The 18118-nt window shown below is 40.5% G+C and overlaps 1 protein-coding gene across 2 annotated transcripts; it reads right to left on the minus strand.

The window, feature by feature from the left end:
- Positions 1-243: 243 nt before the first annotated feature.
- Pcdh18 (protocadherin 18) lies at positions 244-13977 on the minus strand. Of its 2 annotated transcripts, none has more exons than XM_036191043.1 (4): positions 10955-13977; positions 10098-10183; positions 9829-9992; positions 244-2552 (listed from the first exon to the last, which is right to left on the minus strand). In XM_036191043.1, exons 1-4 carry the CDS (start codon positions 13439-13441, stop codon positions 1885-1887), a joined length of 3405 nt encoding a protein of 1134 aa, XP_036046936.1. In that variant the 5' UTR covers positions 13442-13977; the 3' UTR covers positions 244-1884. The 2 variants fall into 2 exon arrangements, with proteins under 2 accessions (XP_036046936.1, XP_036046934.1); XM_036191041.1 differs by having other exon boundaries at positions 10098-10186.
- Positions 13978-18118: the final 4141 nt, after the last annotated feature.

The following is an 18118-nucleotide window of genomic DNA, read 5'->3' on the forward strand; positions in this document are numbered from 1 at the left end:
ACATATATATCAACCACAGATGTTAGACCATTGTAAATGCATGTGACATCCTGGTATTTATGAAAATATTACTTGGGAAAGAAATATGAGAAATAATCTGAGATCATGAGCTAATGCTCTCTTAACATGTGGACACAGGAAGGAAGAATAACCAGAGAAGTCAGGAGAACCCAGAGACTGGAAACATGGAACTCCTTGTGTGGGAATGTTGTGTTTTATTTGTTTTACATCATTCAAAATCTCTATTTCTAGCCCTTTGGAAAGCTTGTGAGGCTATCATTGTTTCCTTTTGTTCAACTTAGCAGGACACGTTCTGAGAAGGTTTCTGTGACTTGAGCAATATGTAAGCTGTTAATATTTGTTTACACTCCAAATACATTTATATCACATAATACAGAAGAAATCCAATCAATTACTTTCATTCCCCTGATGGGTCTCTGTCTCATTTCCTTTCCAGTGTGTTTTTGTTGGTTGTCAAACCACTTGGCTTTTCCCTTTCTGCCATTTGATGCCCAATGCTGAATCATCCCACAGGGGAGAGTTTTAAGCACACAAAGCACTTAAAACATCAGAGCAGGGGTCTGACTTGCACAGCTTTTTAGCTTTGCTTTAATTTTCCTTTTATTTTCACTGACAGTAAAATTTTCAGGAGAATACAATCAAGATAGTGTATTAATAGAAATAACATTCATAGAAGCTTGAACATAAATGATAATAGTCATAATAAGAATCTTGTGTACCAAAGCATTCCACACGGAAGATAACAGCACAATAAATAAAGGTTTCATTTGTCACATGATAGATCAAACAAAATTGCATTAACGAAAACATGACTTTATAAATGTTCAGATGCTAAAAATACAAGCAAAACCATGAAAGCATGCACAAGAGACAAAAGCTAAATGATGATAGCCAAAAAAGACAATACAATTGATACAAATGTTCAAGTATTATGAGAAGAGAGATTCAAACAGGAGTCTCAGATAAATCAATTATGTTTACTACCCTGGGTGGGGGAGGGGCGGAGTATTGACATATCTGTCTTTGTCTATTAACACTCTGTGCTGGTAGAATACATAATGTTATTCATTTAAAGTACAGATTTCACTCCATTAAATCATATTTCATATAGCAAGGATCAAATCCGATTCACGGTTTAGTTTAAATTATAAGTAGACATTTTGCTACTGGAAAATTATTCTCAAGAGCAAGCCAGTGTGATGCCCTACAATTACAGGAGCCACTGCCAGGCAACATGGGCGAACACATTGCTGCGAAGAATTCCCATGCCATTGCCTTTCCATAAACACCATAGGATGCTTCTAGGTCTAAAATAGGTTTAAGGTATTCCCCAAATTTGCTGGACGTGATCTGTCATAGCTAACAGAAAGCAGTGAGGATAGTAATCATAAAATTATTTGATGTTTCTAACGATGCTTAATTTTTTTTGTGTAAATATTGAAAAGGAAGTTGCATCGCTTAATGAAACTAAGAATTTCCTAATGCATTAATGGGGTTGTTTATACAGCATAATAACTCTGCCCCAGCTTAACTAATCTAAACAGTACCTTTGGTTGAAAAGGATATAGATTCAAATAGTGGCTAGCTTCTGTATGATTAGGAAAAACATGTTTGTCATGGGAGTAAAAAAATAAAATTTGTCTGTTAAATTACACATAAATATAAGATACAAATGTATTTTTAAAATACAGGTTAAAATAATCACACTTGCATCGTGTACATACGAAAATACAGTATTTAATATTCAATATACACAGACACATTTATGATAAATGCAACTATTTGGCAACGCCCGTTTTTTCAGGGTTTTCCCTGTCCCCTAATTCCACACACATGGAAACACAAAGTCTCAGCTAACGTCCTCTAGCTCTGGCGGACGTCTTGAAGCAGTTTGTTGATCTCAGCCACCAGCTCGCTGGCATCCATGAGTTCGTGTTTCCCATCACTAAGATGGTTGAGCACATTGTCAAAATCATCTTCCTCATAGTTTTCAGGGATCTCCTCCATGGCTGGCAGCCACTTGGAAGAAGGTTGCACGCTGGAGTGAGTCCCCAGAGGGGTCCCAGAGCTGCTGGTGGGGTTCTGAAAATGTGTGCTGGCTGCCCAGGCCGCAACCCCTTGTGGGTAGCCCCCAGTTTTGGCCTGCGCTGGACCCTTCCGACGTTCCAGGGAGTTGGACCGGTCCACTTCGCTGCATTCAGAAAAGGTATCTAGAGATGCAGGGAGGAGACGCTGGAACACACTGCTCATTTCTGATAGCAGAGATGATGTACTGGAGTCCCCCGAGTCCTCGTCACTGGGGGAGTCCTTCCCAAAGGTGGAAAAGCTCTTTTTTTTCTCTCCAGATTCTGCAGGCTGACTGTCATCATCGAGGCCCTGATGTGAGAGCTGCTGCTGAGGCTGAGCTGGGAATTCTTCTCCAGGGATGAACATGTTGCTTCTGTAGTCAGAGGATGGCGAGGGCAGCGGGGGCATCCAGCACTGATCAGAGTGGCCCAGGACCCTGCACTCCTCTGTGCACAGCCTCATTGCTGAAAATAAACAAAGCAAGGAGGGTCTGTTATTATACACGACATCACTCAAAGCCACGGGGAGTATCATTTTATTCTTAAGAGTAGAAAGTAAAGGTTTTGTACTATTGTCATGATGCTAAGCTATTACTAGACACATTAGATAGACTACAGTTACATTTCAATTGTATGTTGGCTTTATGGACCAGTTGTCATGTTACATTCCTCCATTTATTTAAAGGAAGGGAATATCATTTTTAGTAGTCTACTGTGAACATAAGAAATCAGACCATTATTTATACGTAATTTATAAACATTATTTGAACATGGAAATGAGACCTGCGCATATTGTCTGCTTCCCATCCCGATGGAAGACAGGAGAACAGACCTGGTATTGCTTTTCATTTATACATGAACATCCAAAAAAGCCAAGGCTGGAGTGATCAAACAAAAGATAAACATGAACTATACAATGACAATAGCAAAAACTAGACTTTAAGGTGAGACCTTTAGTTTGGAATAACACCAGGTAACCTCTCCCATGTATCTTTCACTAACTTTCTTGATAATAAGGGCTCTGGAACTGCTTTTTATTTAAATGGAGGCACTTAGAATATTAGTTCTCCAGTTATTGTCCTTATCAGTCTCTCTTAGGGATTTTATACATTATTTACTGACCTAGTAATTAAAATACCAATGCAAGGTGTTCTTAATTACTACCTTAGGTATGCTGAGTTGTCCTGTTATAAGGCCTTCATTTCAAGGTTTGAAATACATTAATATTTAATTACACGGAAAAGTCATCAAAAGCTGAAGAATATGAAAAGTACATTCTAAATTTTCCCGTATGTTCCAGTTACCTAGTGGGATTTGAGTGGCCGCATTCCTATAAAATATAATACAAATGAGAAAAAGCAGAAAAATAAAGAGGAGGATCACTAAGTTCAGTATTTAGAGCAGCTAAAATGCGTAAAAACTGAGATATGTAATACATATTCCTTAGAACAACCACTTATTTCAGAGAAAACTTGGTCTTTTCAATCTTTACATTCTAAGACAAAGGACATAATTTCAGAAAGTGTAAAGTAACCCTCAAATATGAAAGAAAACAGGATAGGTGTTAGCCATAAGGATATGTTTGGTACTGATTCTCTTGATATTGCTTCTGAGAGCAGATTTCCAGATTTGCCGCTGCTGAAATTATGACATGCCACACTGCTTGCTAGGGGAAGAAAATCACCCACTATGTGCATGATCCCTTCTCTATAGGCTGGTAAGGGAGCTGTACAGAGATGGTGGTCACAATAGTTTCTGGATGAAAAGTAGGTAGGAAGGGATAAATAATGATCTTTAAGTATGTGGAAGTCACTGCTCTCTATCACTGACCCCCATGCTAATTCTGACCTTTAGCTCCCTCTGGACATCCATTCTTAATAGAAAAAGGGAGAGATTGAGGAATAAAAATAAAACATGCTGTAAGAGAAGGGCTTCATTATATGAATCCAACAATTTTAAAGCATGAAAAAAAATAATACTGGGAAAAGTGTAAGAATCTAAGAATTACTTTCGGGATCCTTTGTTCTTAGAGGACTGATTGCTGTGAAGAAAGATTCAACTGAATAAACAAGGGTGATTTAAATAAAAACACAGGTTTAGATGATCAGTATCACATATTATGCTACATGGAAGTGTTTCTCAACTCTTGTTTTAATTCATTCAGTGGAGAAAACAGGAAAGGGTAAAAGGCAATTGATATAAACAGCATCTAGGTTTCCTCAGCAGAGAACTATCATAGTGGTGATGTCCCACCCCTGCTTTGTCCTCTGAGTCTCTGAACACAGAAATGAGACCTGTGTATATTGTCAGCCTCCCATCCTGATAGAAGGAAGAACAGACCTGCTATTGTTCTAGCCCTCAACCCTGGGCAGTTAGGCTTGGGAAGAATTTCTTTGCTGCACTGCTTCCTTTGGCGTTGATTTCCATTAATGAAGAGAAAAAATACCTGGAATTCTAAGGATCTTGACCATATACAAGTTTTCTCAAATCCTGAACATGATAAGCTTGTAGGCAATGAGATAATAGAATAGCATGACCTGCATGACTAGCCCAAACATCTCAGAAATGATTGTTAAGCAATGAATAACATTTATAGCACAATAGATAAATAAGAATTTAGTTATGTACTAATTAATTGACTTAAAATGTAAAGGAGGGCTGGAGAGATTTCTCAGTGGTTAGAGCACTTTCTGGATTACAAGGACTGGATTTAGGATCCTCAGCACCCATGGATATGCCAAATGGATGTCATGGTTTATCTGTAACTCCCGCCTTGGACAGTGGAGACAGGTTTCCCCAGAACAAGCTGGCTAGTTATACTACCGAACTCTGGGTTAAATTGTAAGGTCCTGCTTCACTGAAAAGGATGGATGAGCTATTGAGGATGATTGCAGGTATTAACACAGGACTCTACAAGCATGGGTATCCACATACAGGCACACACATCACACATATACATCCATATACATGCAAACATACATAGACTCAAATGTACACCATACGCGGCGTGCTAATGAAAATGGAAAACAGGAGAAATTATGAAGGCAGACTAATGGAAAGGATAGCAAAAACGAGTCCATGGGAAAGAAATGGGGGAAACTAAAAGGAAAGTTGGGGTGAGAGGAGCAGAGGAAAGTATGATCATTGTTGTTGATGTCCTAATCTGACCCCTAACCCTTGAGATTCAACTACTTGAAAGTGTATGTGTGGCCCTGTGCTGAACTTGTTCTATCCCATATGCAAGGATCAAGAGAAGCCAAGCAATGGCCTTCTTATCTGCTATTCTTGGGAATATTCAAAAGCTCTCTCTGGTGATACTTTTTATGGTGATAGGGACAGGCAGAAACAGAAGCTCTTCTGTGCCACTACATGACTGTGAATTTTATTAGTGTCCTGGACCTTACAAGTAGGGTAGAAAGCAGTGCAATGAATATCAGAGAGAGAGCTTCAATCAAGCCATTAGCTATGAAGTGTCTAGTAGGTTATCCTTGAAGATCCCATCAAATCTGGGCCGTTTCAGTGTCTGGTGGTCAAAAGGACTATAATCTAGTTCTAAGCCACATATAACAAATGATATTATAGACAACCAGGCAAAGTGCAAATGAGATGATGCTCAAGATGTGTTAAGAAAGGAAAAGGAGTGGATATGAATGCTGGTATCTCAAAAGACAGAGCAAAGTTGAAAGAAACAGGTGAGCAGTATTTGGTACACAAAGTAAGGAAAAGGCAGCTTTTCATGTAGGAAGAACAGTGTGTACAAAGGATTGGTGTGCTGGAGGAAAGAGAAGCCTTTCTGCCTGTTGCAAAGGATTCAAAACTGACAAAATTGAGATTAGGCCAAGAGTGCATTTCATTGGACTCTGAATACAAAGATAATAGTTGCACTCAGTGTTGCTGAGCAACGAGAGTCAGAGATTGACTCTGAGCCAAAAAAAAAAAAAAAAAAAAAAAGAAAGAAAGAAAGAAAAGAAAAGAAGAAAGAAAAAGGAATGTGAGATCAAATGTTCTGAAAAGGTTGTGAAAACTATACAGAGTGAAGATTTGACAGTGTGAGGAGCCACAAGACTTGGAATACCAGTAAACCAGCAATGGGAGGAAGGCCAAGAGCCAGAGGAGATACGTACTCGGAGAACAGAGTAGAAAAATGAAAAACGAGTATTTGAAGTACTCACAGATGAAAGATGACGAAGAGTAGAACAGACACAATCACGAAAAGTAGAAAAGGACTAGGAGGGGAGCCTGTACAAACCATCTGTGGTGCAACAACATCTACTGGGACCATGGAATCTTTGGGCATGTGCTAGTGTTGGGGTTCAAAGTTGAATGATGAAGAAGGAAAAGAGCTATCAAACACGAGCCAACAGATAAAAATGCATGTTTGTTTAGCTGCTCGAAAAAACATTTGTGTGGGAACTGGAAGAATGAAGGACCAGAAATGACCCTGTTGGCAAGCCATGCAGTGCAATGCAATCTATATTTGTTCACAAATCAATGCAGAAGAATAGTTGGAATGAGATGGTTAAGTACTAAAAATACACATACTTTAGAAAATTGTGCTGATCTCTGTTAATAAGATTCAGATGTGGATCAACATTTTTCTCTACTCGGGTATTTCCTGAGTAGATACTTTTGCAAACCACTAGTTTTACAACCTAACATGCCTGCAGAAGTTGCCAGAATGAATAGGAATCTAGGGTGTTGACATAGTGTCACCTCAATGATGCTCATGACTAAAAGACTGTTATCTCTGTAGACACTCAGTATGCATTGCAATCTGTGCTGGCAAAACATGAACATAATGGCAGTAACATCAAATACTGCTCGTTTCCCAGTTCTCCGTAACTTGAGAATAGCTCATCCCCATCTAGAAGCAGGAAGCAACTGAGGCAGGAATGTGTCTCCTATGACATAAGTGATAAGAAGCACACATACCTGTGTACACACCTACACACACAAAAAGTCTATAATTTTGGACAATTGTGTATTGATGGACATAAAGACACTCAATAAAGAAGATAGGCAGTTTATCTTTGATTACCTACACTTAACCCAATCTCTTTATTCTTTAACATTTATTACTATCATTATTAATCATTATTTAGTTCAAGCACTAGATAATTCTTCTGCCGTGAACATATGGAATGATGGTAACTTTGGAAATATAGGGAAGATGACTTGACCCTGCATTTTTTCCTAAAAGAAATCACAGATGAGAAGCATTACAAAGAGAGAAAGCATAGTTTTGATGTGTGTGGTGTTCTGGGTTCAATTCCTAAAATTGTAAGCAATGAATGTGTGAATGAATGAATAAGTGAATAAATAATATACTAACAGTTAACTACTCAAATTGTATGATTTTGGAATTTAAAGAGACATCAGATGTTGTTTGGGTCCACAAATGGCAAGGGTACTTTTCTAGAATAGTTATTTTTTATTCTCCATTTTGTTGCCATGATAAATTAAAATTCCAATACATGAACTCCAAGCATTTTTAAAAAATCACTGCAATATTGATGTTATGCCCATGTGTTCGTGTTTATGAAGTAATCTAATCTGAGAAATTCTGCTATTCTAATCTAGGGCCCTGTCAGCATCATAATATCAGAGCATCATGGAAATTGAACTAGGTACTCACATTATATAAGCCAGGAAAATAAAACTAATTGTCTTGGGGTATGGGGGTCTTTGGGGATATATGTTCCTTTAGATACTTTAGTGATTTGTTTTCAAATCAGTCTAAAGAGTCTATAAATTTAAACTAATAGATTCCATGGGTGACTGTGCAAATACAGGCTGTTATGCACACAGAGGCCTTAATGCAACTAGACATCATTCCTATCCATCTGTCTAGCCAGAGATAAAGTATTTATCCTTGTAATCATATAACTGAAAATGCAACATTTAGTGTTTGCAGAAAGGCCTTCGGGATATAAAAGCAAATAAGGGTCTAGGGAGATGGGTCTGTGGGAAAGGGCACTGCTGTGAGAGCAGGAAGAACTGACTCTCCAGCACCCATGTACAAGCCAGATATGGCTGCCTGTGCCTGTAACCCTGGCATTAGGGAGCAGAAACAGGTGTCCTGGAAGCTTGCTGATCAACTGGCTTGCTGCATCCATGAGTTTCTCAAGGAGACATCCTCTCTCAAGGGAACAAGGCAGAGAATAAAGGAAGACATCCACTGTCTTTTGTCCCCTACATTGGCACACATGGGCAAACATATAAACATGTATGTGTACACACACACACACACACACACACACACACACACACACACACACACAGAAAGAGGGGGGAAGAAAGAGAGAGAGAATAAACAAGGTAGGCATTTTATTTAAAAAGAAAACTTTTGTTATTTAAGTAAGTCATAGATTAGTGATTGGTGTGTGGGAACTGATCCAGATCTCACCATCTCATCGCCACCAGGCACAGCCTGCCTACCTGGGGTGTGTTATTGTAACCTTTGTAAGCTTCCAGTTTTCAAAGCTGAAAATACACGAATGTCACTGCCACCACCATAACTGACTACGATGAGCATAACATCAATGTTTTCAAAATGATAAGGGCTTATTCACTGAAATGTAAGTAAAGTCAACAACCACCACATAGCCTCCACTGTCAAAGCCTGGAGTGAGACAAGGTAGGCAAGAGACTCCATATGGACTCAGAGTATTCAGCCTGGACCCAGAGGATACCCTGGGACACAGCTGGTAAAGATTCCTGCTGCTGATTAGCTAGTGCTACCATGATTCCTATAGCCCACAAGAGCTAAAATTCCATTTATTGGATGTCCCCAAATTTCTGGTAAACTCTCTTATATTTTCTATACTTTTTATTCTTATAAAGAAAATTTCATGCTAGACAGAAGTAAGATAGGGTAAACTATTGTCCTTTTTCTCTGTCTATGTTGTCAAATGACAGTCATTTGATTGACAGTCAATAAATTTAGACATGTGGATAGTCAGAGGAAAACTTCTGTTCTCCTAAGGGTCGATTTCTTACCACACAGCCCTCAGCAACAGGACGGCTACTGACGCTCTCAGTATTTGCTGACTTGGATCAGAGTTCCTACTGCACAATTAGAGCTAAGAGTCACAAAGGAAAAATTGGTTCAAAACTTAATAGCATCTCCTCCACCTGGCTGTGTGTTTTATAAATCTCCCCTCTGGGTTTGTTTTCTTCCTCTGTTGCTGTACAGAGTCGAAATGAAAAGTGGCATGAAATATGCTCCACTTACCACCTACAAAGGTACATTCTTCCACCTATTTTTAGTGCTTAAAGTATACCCTTTCCAGTGTATTTTAGTCTCTGATTTTGTGAGTTGGTTCCCATCACAGGAAATGCATCCCCCAAATTATAGTCCAGTTCACCACTGTTCACCAAACAGGCTGTCTGAGTACAGACAGCCACCCAGTAATTTTCTGGAGTGCTGAGGAGTGCCCTATGGCACTGCTGGGTAGACAGAAAGAGAAGGGGAGCCCTGTGGCTCCTTCCCTGTTCTCACCCCTTCCTTTTTCTATGAAGTCCTCTTATTTTCCTTTCTCTACCAATTGGTTATTGTAGATTTTGAGAAGAGAAAATGTAAAGTGTCTCATGCTTGTCCACTGTTAATAGTGCACAGACTACATCTACTTTAGTGTGAAGGATAAAGACAGCAGTGATAGACGCCTGGGAGAACCTGCCCATCATCCTGGTGTTGTGGTAACTGTGAAAATAAAGATTTAGCTATCATTTCCCCTCTTACCTGCTGGAATTCTTCCATCTGTGAGAAAGAGGTCACTGAATCCTTCCCCCAGCAGCCTGTCTATTGGAGAATCTCGCCCCAAATCATAGTCACTGTCTCCTGCTTCACTGTCTCCACGGCCACTGTCTTTCAAGCTAAACTTATCCATGTCTTGAAGGGCATATCTAGAAAGATCAGTGAAACAAACAAACAAACAAAAAACCACAATTTTATTCTTCAGCATTTAAGTTACTTGAGACTTAACAGCTAACACAAAGGATAATTCATACCTATAGCTCCTGGAATATTTGTTGCCTCGAAAACTTGGCCTTGGTTGATACTGCCCCTGATGAAGCATGGAGAGAAGCTGGGAGACCTGCTGGAAACCAAAGAGACAGGACTGATTTCTGAAGGGGGAATGAAAAAAACCCTCATGCATTCACGTGCATCAAGCAAGGGAAAAGGAGAGGCTTGTTATTACATGCTAAGCTCACAATTTCTGTATGTCAGTGATTTACATATGCTAGACCTTGCAGAAAGTGCAGTCAGCCAGGAAACACAGCTAAAATATATTGCAGAGAGAGTTGGATAACCTCAAAACACAGCTGAGTTGCTCATTCTTAAACCATTTCCTTTTAAATAACTGCCTTCTTTTACAGTTCAGATAAAACGGTCAGATGTTAAAAGGAAAATACTCTAAAAGATCCAGTAAAATACACTGTTAACTTAGCTAGTTAAAACAATGCCAGAAAACTACAAAGTTTTGCAAAGACAGCATGCATTGAAATGAGATTCTGAAGGCCTAGAATGTTGTTGTTGTTTTTTAAAAGAGATTTTTTTTTTTTTTTTTTTTTACTTCCCAGCATCTTACTCTGAGAAGTGAAGGAACTCTGATTACACAGTCCAGGGTGAACTTCATATTTATTATCTGACACCACACATATTACATGCAAGTGAATTATTTATAAAAAAAAAAAAATAGAAGAATGTGACAAAGTGAGCACTTGAGATAGGTACACACTGTGACTTGAGTCTTAATGGAACTGGATATTGTCACTTATCAATGACAGTCTTAAAGGTGTGATTACTGCTCAACCCCTGAGCACTAACAGCTGGCATTAGCAAGTGATGTAGTTTATGATCTTACCTCAACAGCAGGAGTGGCATGGGTGAGTTCTAATGAGAAATTCTCTGGCACATGGTTTGATGAGATGGTCACCAAACTGTTGAGTGACTGGTGACTGTTGTGACTCTGGCGGCTGCCCATTTGTCCCCTTTCCAAGGTTGGAGATGAAGATGGAGAGGATCTGTGATGAGATCTGATGGGCAGTGTGCCGTTGATGGTGGGCACCAATGTAATGTCTCCTTTGTGAATCTGCCTGGATGGCCTTTTGGGATGATGCTGGTAAGTGGATTCTGCCACCCTGCAGTTGTAGGATCGGGTGTCTTTCTTCTCTCGATTACACCTCGTTGCAAAGAGTACCATAATAACCAATAACACTGCACAAATTGCTCCTAAGGAAATAATTATGATCATGGACACATCCAAGGATGCATGGCTCACAGAGGTCATGGCTGTGCTTGTCACAGATTCTGCATAGTCAAAGATCATGCACTTCAGAAGGACTTTTGTATGCAGAGGAGGATTGCCTTTGTCCTGGATGATAACTGAGAGTGCCCATTCAGTGGAGGGAATGGATTCCATGCTGACATTGGTGTGAATATCACATGACTTGGGATCCATGACGAAGACGTTCTCCTCATTCCCTGCTACTATGGAGCAGCTGAGTTCAGCATTTGCACCAGAGTCTCTGTCAGCTGCCCTTATTCTTGTGACATGAAAGCCGCTTTCAGCTCCCTTGGGGATGGAGATCTCTGCAGTATTATTGTGCATTGCAGGCCCTATAACCACAGGGATGTTGTCATTCTCATCAATGATGGTCAGAACTACTGTGGTGTTGCTTACAAGCTGCTTCTGACTCCCTCCATCCCTTGCCTCCACCACAAAAGTGATCTGACTCACTTCTTCATGGTCAAAGATCCTGAGGGCATAGATGGCGCCATTAGATGGGTCAATGGTTACATACGTGGTAATGGAACTTCCCAAGACAAAACTCTCCAAAATAGTGTATGTCACATGTCCATTTTCACCAAGATCTGGATCTGTGGCTGTCACTGTGGTGATATATGCCCCCGGAGAGTTATTCTCAGAGATGACAAATTCATATCGGCTCCTCTGGAAGCGAGGTGGATTGTCGTTTATGTCATTGATTTGAACAGTAAAATGTTTTACTGAAGAGAGGCTGGGTGTCCCCTTGTCCTCAGCAATCACAGTCAAACTATACTCAGATCTCTTTTCTCTATCCAGCGTGGCATTGGTCAAGATTAAGTAGTTGTTTTCATATGTCTTCTGAAGTTTAAAATGCCCATGCCCATGAAGCTTACAGATTATTTCTCCATTCAGCCCAGAATCCTTGTCTTGAACCCTGACGATAGCAACAAATGTATCAATGGGATCCCCTTCAAAAACATACGATATTTCTTCTTTTCCAGGTGACATGAGGTTTATGCTAATTTCAGGTTTATTATCATTGACATCCACAACCTTAATTATTATTTTGCAATGAGCAGGAATGGAATTGGGACCCAAATCTTGGGCTTGGACATCAATCTCATAGGACTTGGTGACTTCATAATCCACTGGCTTGAAAAGAGTCAAATGTCCTCTTTCTGAGTCAATCTTAAAAGTCTCTATAATTTTGGGAGACACATGACTGCTGAAAGAATACACAATTTTCCCATTAGCGCCCTCATCTGGATCAGTGGCATTTAGATCCAAGAGCAAGGTTCCAACTGGGGAGTTTTCTAAGAGTTGTATTGTGTAAGAGGGCTGCTCAAAGACAGGGCTGTTGTCGTTGGAATCCGAAATGCTTATTTTCAGAATGGAGGAGCCAGACCTCTGGGGCACTCCCATGTCGGAGGCCGTCAGCTGAAGTTCATAGCTCGCCTTCAGCTCGCGATCTAACTCCCTCACCACTATGAGTTCAGCATACTTGGCCCCATCTGTCCTGGTCCTCACTTCAATACTGAAAAAATCATTGGCAGAGAGCGAGTAGGTGTGGAGGGAATTTTCCCCAACATCTGGATCGAACGCACTGTCCAGCGGGATGCGAGTCCCGACCGCCGCACTCTCCGATATCTCAATGGGAATGACCGGTCTTGAGAACTGGGGGGAATTGTCATTAATGTCCAGCACGTCCACTTCAATATGGAACAGCTGCAAATGCTCGGTCGGCAGAGTGAGCACATCAAACTCTATCGAGCAGTTTAAGTTTTTCTGGCATAGTTGCTCGCGGTCAATTTTAGCCCCGATGCTGATTTCCCCGGTATTCTCATTAACCACCAGGAGAGGAGAATTCCCCCTTGGCATGGCTCGAAAACGAACAGAAGAAGGGTTCGGGAGCTTCAATAAAACGTCAGCCACATCTTCTGATAGTCTGGCGATAACAGACCCGACCCTCTGCTCCTCATAGATCCTGTATTTCAGATTCTTACCCAGGACATCGTGGCTGAAGAACGCCATCAGAAGTGCAAGTGCGAATCTAAAGTGCATTTTAGTATTCATTTGGTGCATTGGTCAGTTCCTAGATTCCCTTCCCAGGGCGAGTTACAACAGCCAAGCAATCCCTGCAACTTCCTCCCCGCCACTCAGAGCTCTAAGCCACATCAGGTCTCTGCGACTTGAAGGCGACTCTTAATCACACAGCAATCAACAGCTCACAAACTTCAGTTTTCATACACACCGTGTGGCGACTTCCGGACAGGAGCGTGAAGTCCTCTCCCGGTGGGGGTGCGGCCAATCCTCCCGGCTGGGAGCAGCGTGTCACCTCGGCCTGGCTCCCGGTGTGGACTCCGTCCGCATCTATGGTAGGGAGCTGGCGGAGTCTGCAGTGTGTCTTTCCCGGGCGATTCTTGATTTTTTTTTTCCCCCCTCTTTCCCTTTCTCTGCTCGACTGCAGACTAAACACCCGTGATTGCTGACTCCAGTCTGAAAATCTCTACAACTTCACTTCAACTCAGACAAAGCTCTTAGCCTGGCGTGTGTTGAATCGCTTCCAGCCAATCAGTGAGCTTCCAAATCCGAAGCTGCTGGAGTCACCGGAGCGAGGGAGGGCGCGCGTGGAGGGTGGGAGCGGGAGGGTGGCGGGCGCGGGCTGGGGACCGGCAGGGGACGCGGGAGCGCGGCCGGGGGTGGGGTTCAACCCTCCCCGCCCCTCCTCCATCCTCCATCCACTTTCTCCAAGCGTGCCGCGACAAAGGGAAGACAAATTACAGCAGGGAAGGAGAAAAAAAAGAAGAAAGAAAACAAGAAAAGAAAAAGACAGGGAAAGAAAGAGGAAAAAGAAAGCAAGGAAAAACTTTAAATCAACTTCTGGTCGTCTGTGTTTATATGGCACATTAAGTAGTTCTTGTTTTCTTAATTGCCCTTTTCTTATGCCACAAACGTGTAATCATCTGCTTTTCGGGGTTCCTTAAATGCTGGTTTCACTTAAAATACCTCCAATTGTATTTTGTCAGTGGAGGAATTTAATAAAATGGGAAAACTTGCTTCTAATTATGCACCGTGCCCTCCCCCTCGGCAAATACTTGGGTCTTTTCTCCTCCAAGGAGCACACAAGCCGATTTTCTTGGAGCTCTGTTTTAAAGAACAGCCCAAGTGGAGAGGTTTCATTTTCTGTCCTCTTTCATCTTTACTCTTTGAAGATAAGAAAGCGGCTATCTCGCACTCCTGATTTCTCTTAATTAGCAAGATTTAAAGAAACACCTCAGAATTTGGAACTAATTAACCAAGTCATTCTCCTTATTTCAGCCCTTTCTTTAGTTTGAGCAAAATTGTTTCTGATATTTCTTTGTCTTGCACTTAAAAAAAAATCCTATTATCTTGGCTAAAATTGGTAGCTTTTGCTTAGCGAATTCTGCCAATATAGTAATACCTATCCATAATGAGTTTTCAGAATGAGTACTGAGGGAACGGACGTGGACTCAGTAGTTTACAAGTCAAATTTTTATAATATATACATTATTTATGAAAACAGTTTCCAGATATGTATTTTAAAAAACCCAAAGGTTGTTTACAGGGAGAAATAAAATGCCTGAGCTGAAAATTGCATTTTGTGTGCATCAGAGTGCTGGAAATATCTCAGGAGGTTGGTGCTGTATCCAGGTCACAGAGTTGATATGGTATTCTTATTTGAAAATATGATTATTTATGATGTTCCTTCTGCTCTGCGGCTCCTTTTAAGTTTATCTCTGTAGCTCCATTCTTGCTCACCCTCCCCCACCGTTTGTATTATTCCTCAGCCAGCTTCTACTTGAATATTCCCTGCTTCTCAGAATCTCCATGTAACTTATTTTCCATTTATTTTCTCCCACTCTATTTTGCCCCCCAGAAACACTTTTTTTAAAGTAATTTTCCAATTTTTCCACTTTGCTTACTCTCAGCAGAACTCAGCTAAAGTCACTGAGTAGGTTCTTCCCAAAGAAGAAATCGCAAGAGTCCCAGCAAGAACTCTCCTTCATTTTAGGCATTCAAAAGCATTTTATAAGCCATTGCCCCCCGCCACCCCCGAAACCAGTGCTGTGTGGCAAATTGTGCAGAATAGGAATGCCTGTAATGAATGCATTTATTGCTGGGTCACGCTGATGAACACTCTGCCCCCATGAATAACACCATTTTACAAGTTTGCAACCCTTTCAAATTGCTGATCCCCAAACCCTATAGACAAACTCTGAAAGCCACCACAAGCAACTGGGACTTTAGAAACCCACAGCCATCTGGCCTAGATCGCTAACAATCTGAGGCAATAATTATATCAGTTGAGGCTTTAGTGAACCCACTCTGTAAAAGGCAAAGAAGCAAAGAAAGGAATTACTGACTATTCAAAGTTGGGGTGGGGATTCCAAAGTAATCTAATTCCACCAGTTTGAGGAGAATTTTCTTTGTGAATGTGGTAAGCATACCCCCAAAACTGATGCCTTGGGTTTGATTAACTTAATTTACAGGATATGCTTTCCCCTTCACTTAGAAGGCAATGCTTTAGAAAATCTTTCTCGTACTTCCGACAGTATGCTTGCACATAAATATTATTAAAATGACTTCAATGTTCATTCCCCAAGGTATTTAGCATAATTGTCAGGTGAGATGTAGCCATCAAGAATGTTTTTTGTGTGATTGTGACTTTAATGATCTTGGAATCATCTCATGGAGGATGGCTCTTTTCACTTATAGGAATATGGGCACCAAATATGATTTTATTTTCACAGGTTAATGTCTTCCTGAGTGGTTGACATATCTATTTAATTATTTATCCTTTATCCTTTATTTATTTATTTATTTATTTATTTATTTATTTATTTCCCTACTATGGATAGAATCCAGGGCCTATAGGACATGGTAGCTCACACTGTTAATCTAAGCACTTGGAAGGTAGGTAGAATTGTAGGAGTTCAAAGCCAGCTCCCTCTGTATAAAAAATGCTGATCCAGTGAGGACCATACAGCAAGGAGGCCTGGTCAAAAACATTCTTTTTTTTCTTTATATGTTTTACCACTTCTAACAGTTCAAAATTTCATTACTTCCTATCAATACGAAGGAAGCACAAAAACAAACAAATGAAAAACAACAAGCTATCTCCCAGACTACTACTGAGGAAGAAGACAAGTGAGCTGCTTGTTTTCTGATGGTCACGTGACCACAGCCTGGTGGAACTTACTTCTTTAGCACTTTCACAAGTGTGTGAACCAATGGATGACCTTCACAAAGAACTTCTGAGGCAGCCAGTGAAAGACAGCTGATGGCAAGTTCCTAAAGTCCACCACCTTTGATATGGCTGCTTCTGTTGACAAAGATGAGGAATTTTCTCATGGCTTGAATACTGTGGCCATGTAAGAGAAGCCAGACAGTACAGCAAAGGGATCCTATGCCACTGGGTTTGAAGTTGAGTGTGCCCTGTATGGCTCTATCTCTCTCTCCCCCACACCCCCCATCTCTAATTGTGTGTTTTCCATGCACAGGGAGGTGTATATACATGTGAGTCCATGTGTATAGGTGCATGGAGTAGTGTGTGGAAGTTCACATGCATGTATATGCATGTATTTACATGTACATGAGACATCTATGTTGACTCCATCTTTAAAGAAAAGTCAGCTTTCTATGCCTGAATCATTACAATTTTCCTTCCCATTAATGAGTAGAGGAAAAACCAAGCCTCACCTCAAAGGCTTAAGTTTCTCCATAGTAAATGAAAAATGTTGCTATTGATATTGGAATATAAAAGCAAAGTTTCATTTCTGAAATGCAGAAGTGGATTTAAAAAAAACATTATAATTATTAATTTATATTTCATAACAGCATATGAAAATTTAAAATCAGTTAGAATGTTAGAGTAGCAAACAGTCACTTGCAACTCACCATGCCACATCTTTTCTACCAGGAAAACAGAAAAAAAGCAGATATTTTGTTCTCTTCTGGACTGAGATAACACTTCAGTCTCCCCTGCTATTTGTTATGCACTGCTTTGTAGAAGGAATGCATGGCCCTCCTTGACACCATCTGGGCATAATAAGCCACAATAATTACTCTACAATGTGTCCTGGGAAATTAGAAAAGAGCAAAGGCTTTATCAAAGATTAGAGAAGTTAAGGAAACCCAGTACTCCAGAGCTGATTAAAAGAAAGAGCTTGGTAGATGAGTTCAGCCAGTGAGTGATTATAGATGCTAACAACTGAAAGCTAGAGAATTCTAAGGCATTCACCTAATTTCAGTGGGTCCACATAATCCTGTAGAGGTGATTCTGAAAATAAATTTCTACATAACGTTCTTGCAAGAATCTTACCGATTAGTAAACCCACAAAGGCTAGGCCAGAGTAGACACATGACAGAGGTATTTTCTTAGCCTTTGTGCATCCATTTTCTGCCTGACAGTTTTGAAGAAAAAGAAATTTGTGTTATATCTATAATCATTGGTAGATTTTTTTTCTCTATTTTAGGCTGGAGAGCTGAAGCTCTCTCCATTTGGCTTTACAAAGGCCACCTACAAAGACATAATAGACAAAACGAGGCATATAGAGCTCTGAAGATCTTGAAAGGCTGTGATTTCCTGAAGAAAATTCCTTAAGATCTACTAAGCATAGTAGATCTCTACATCTTCAGCCATGCAAATACACCTTCTACAATGAAGAGACATCTTCTGGATGCTCAGTAATCTTTATATTAGATCAGACAGACAACTGGTTTGTTGTGCCTGTTCTC

The sequence above is a fragment of the Onychomys torridus genome, chromosome 6 (genome assembly GCF_903995425.1).
Source record: "Onychomys torridus chromosome 6, mOncTor1.1, whole genome shotgun sequence".
Taxonomy (NCBI): Eukaryota; Metazoa; Chordata; class Mammalia; order Rodentia; family Cricetidae; genus Onychomys; species Onychomys torridus.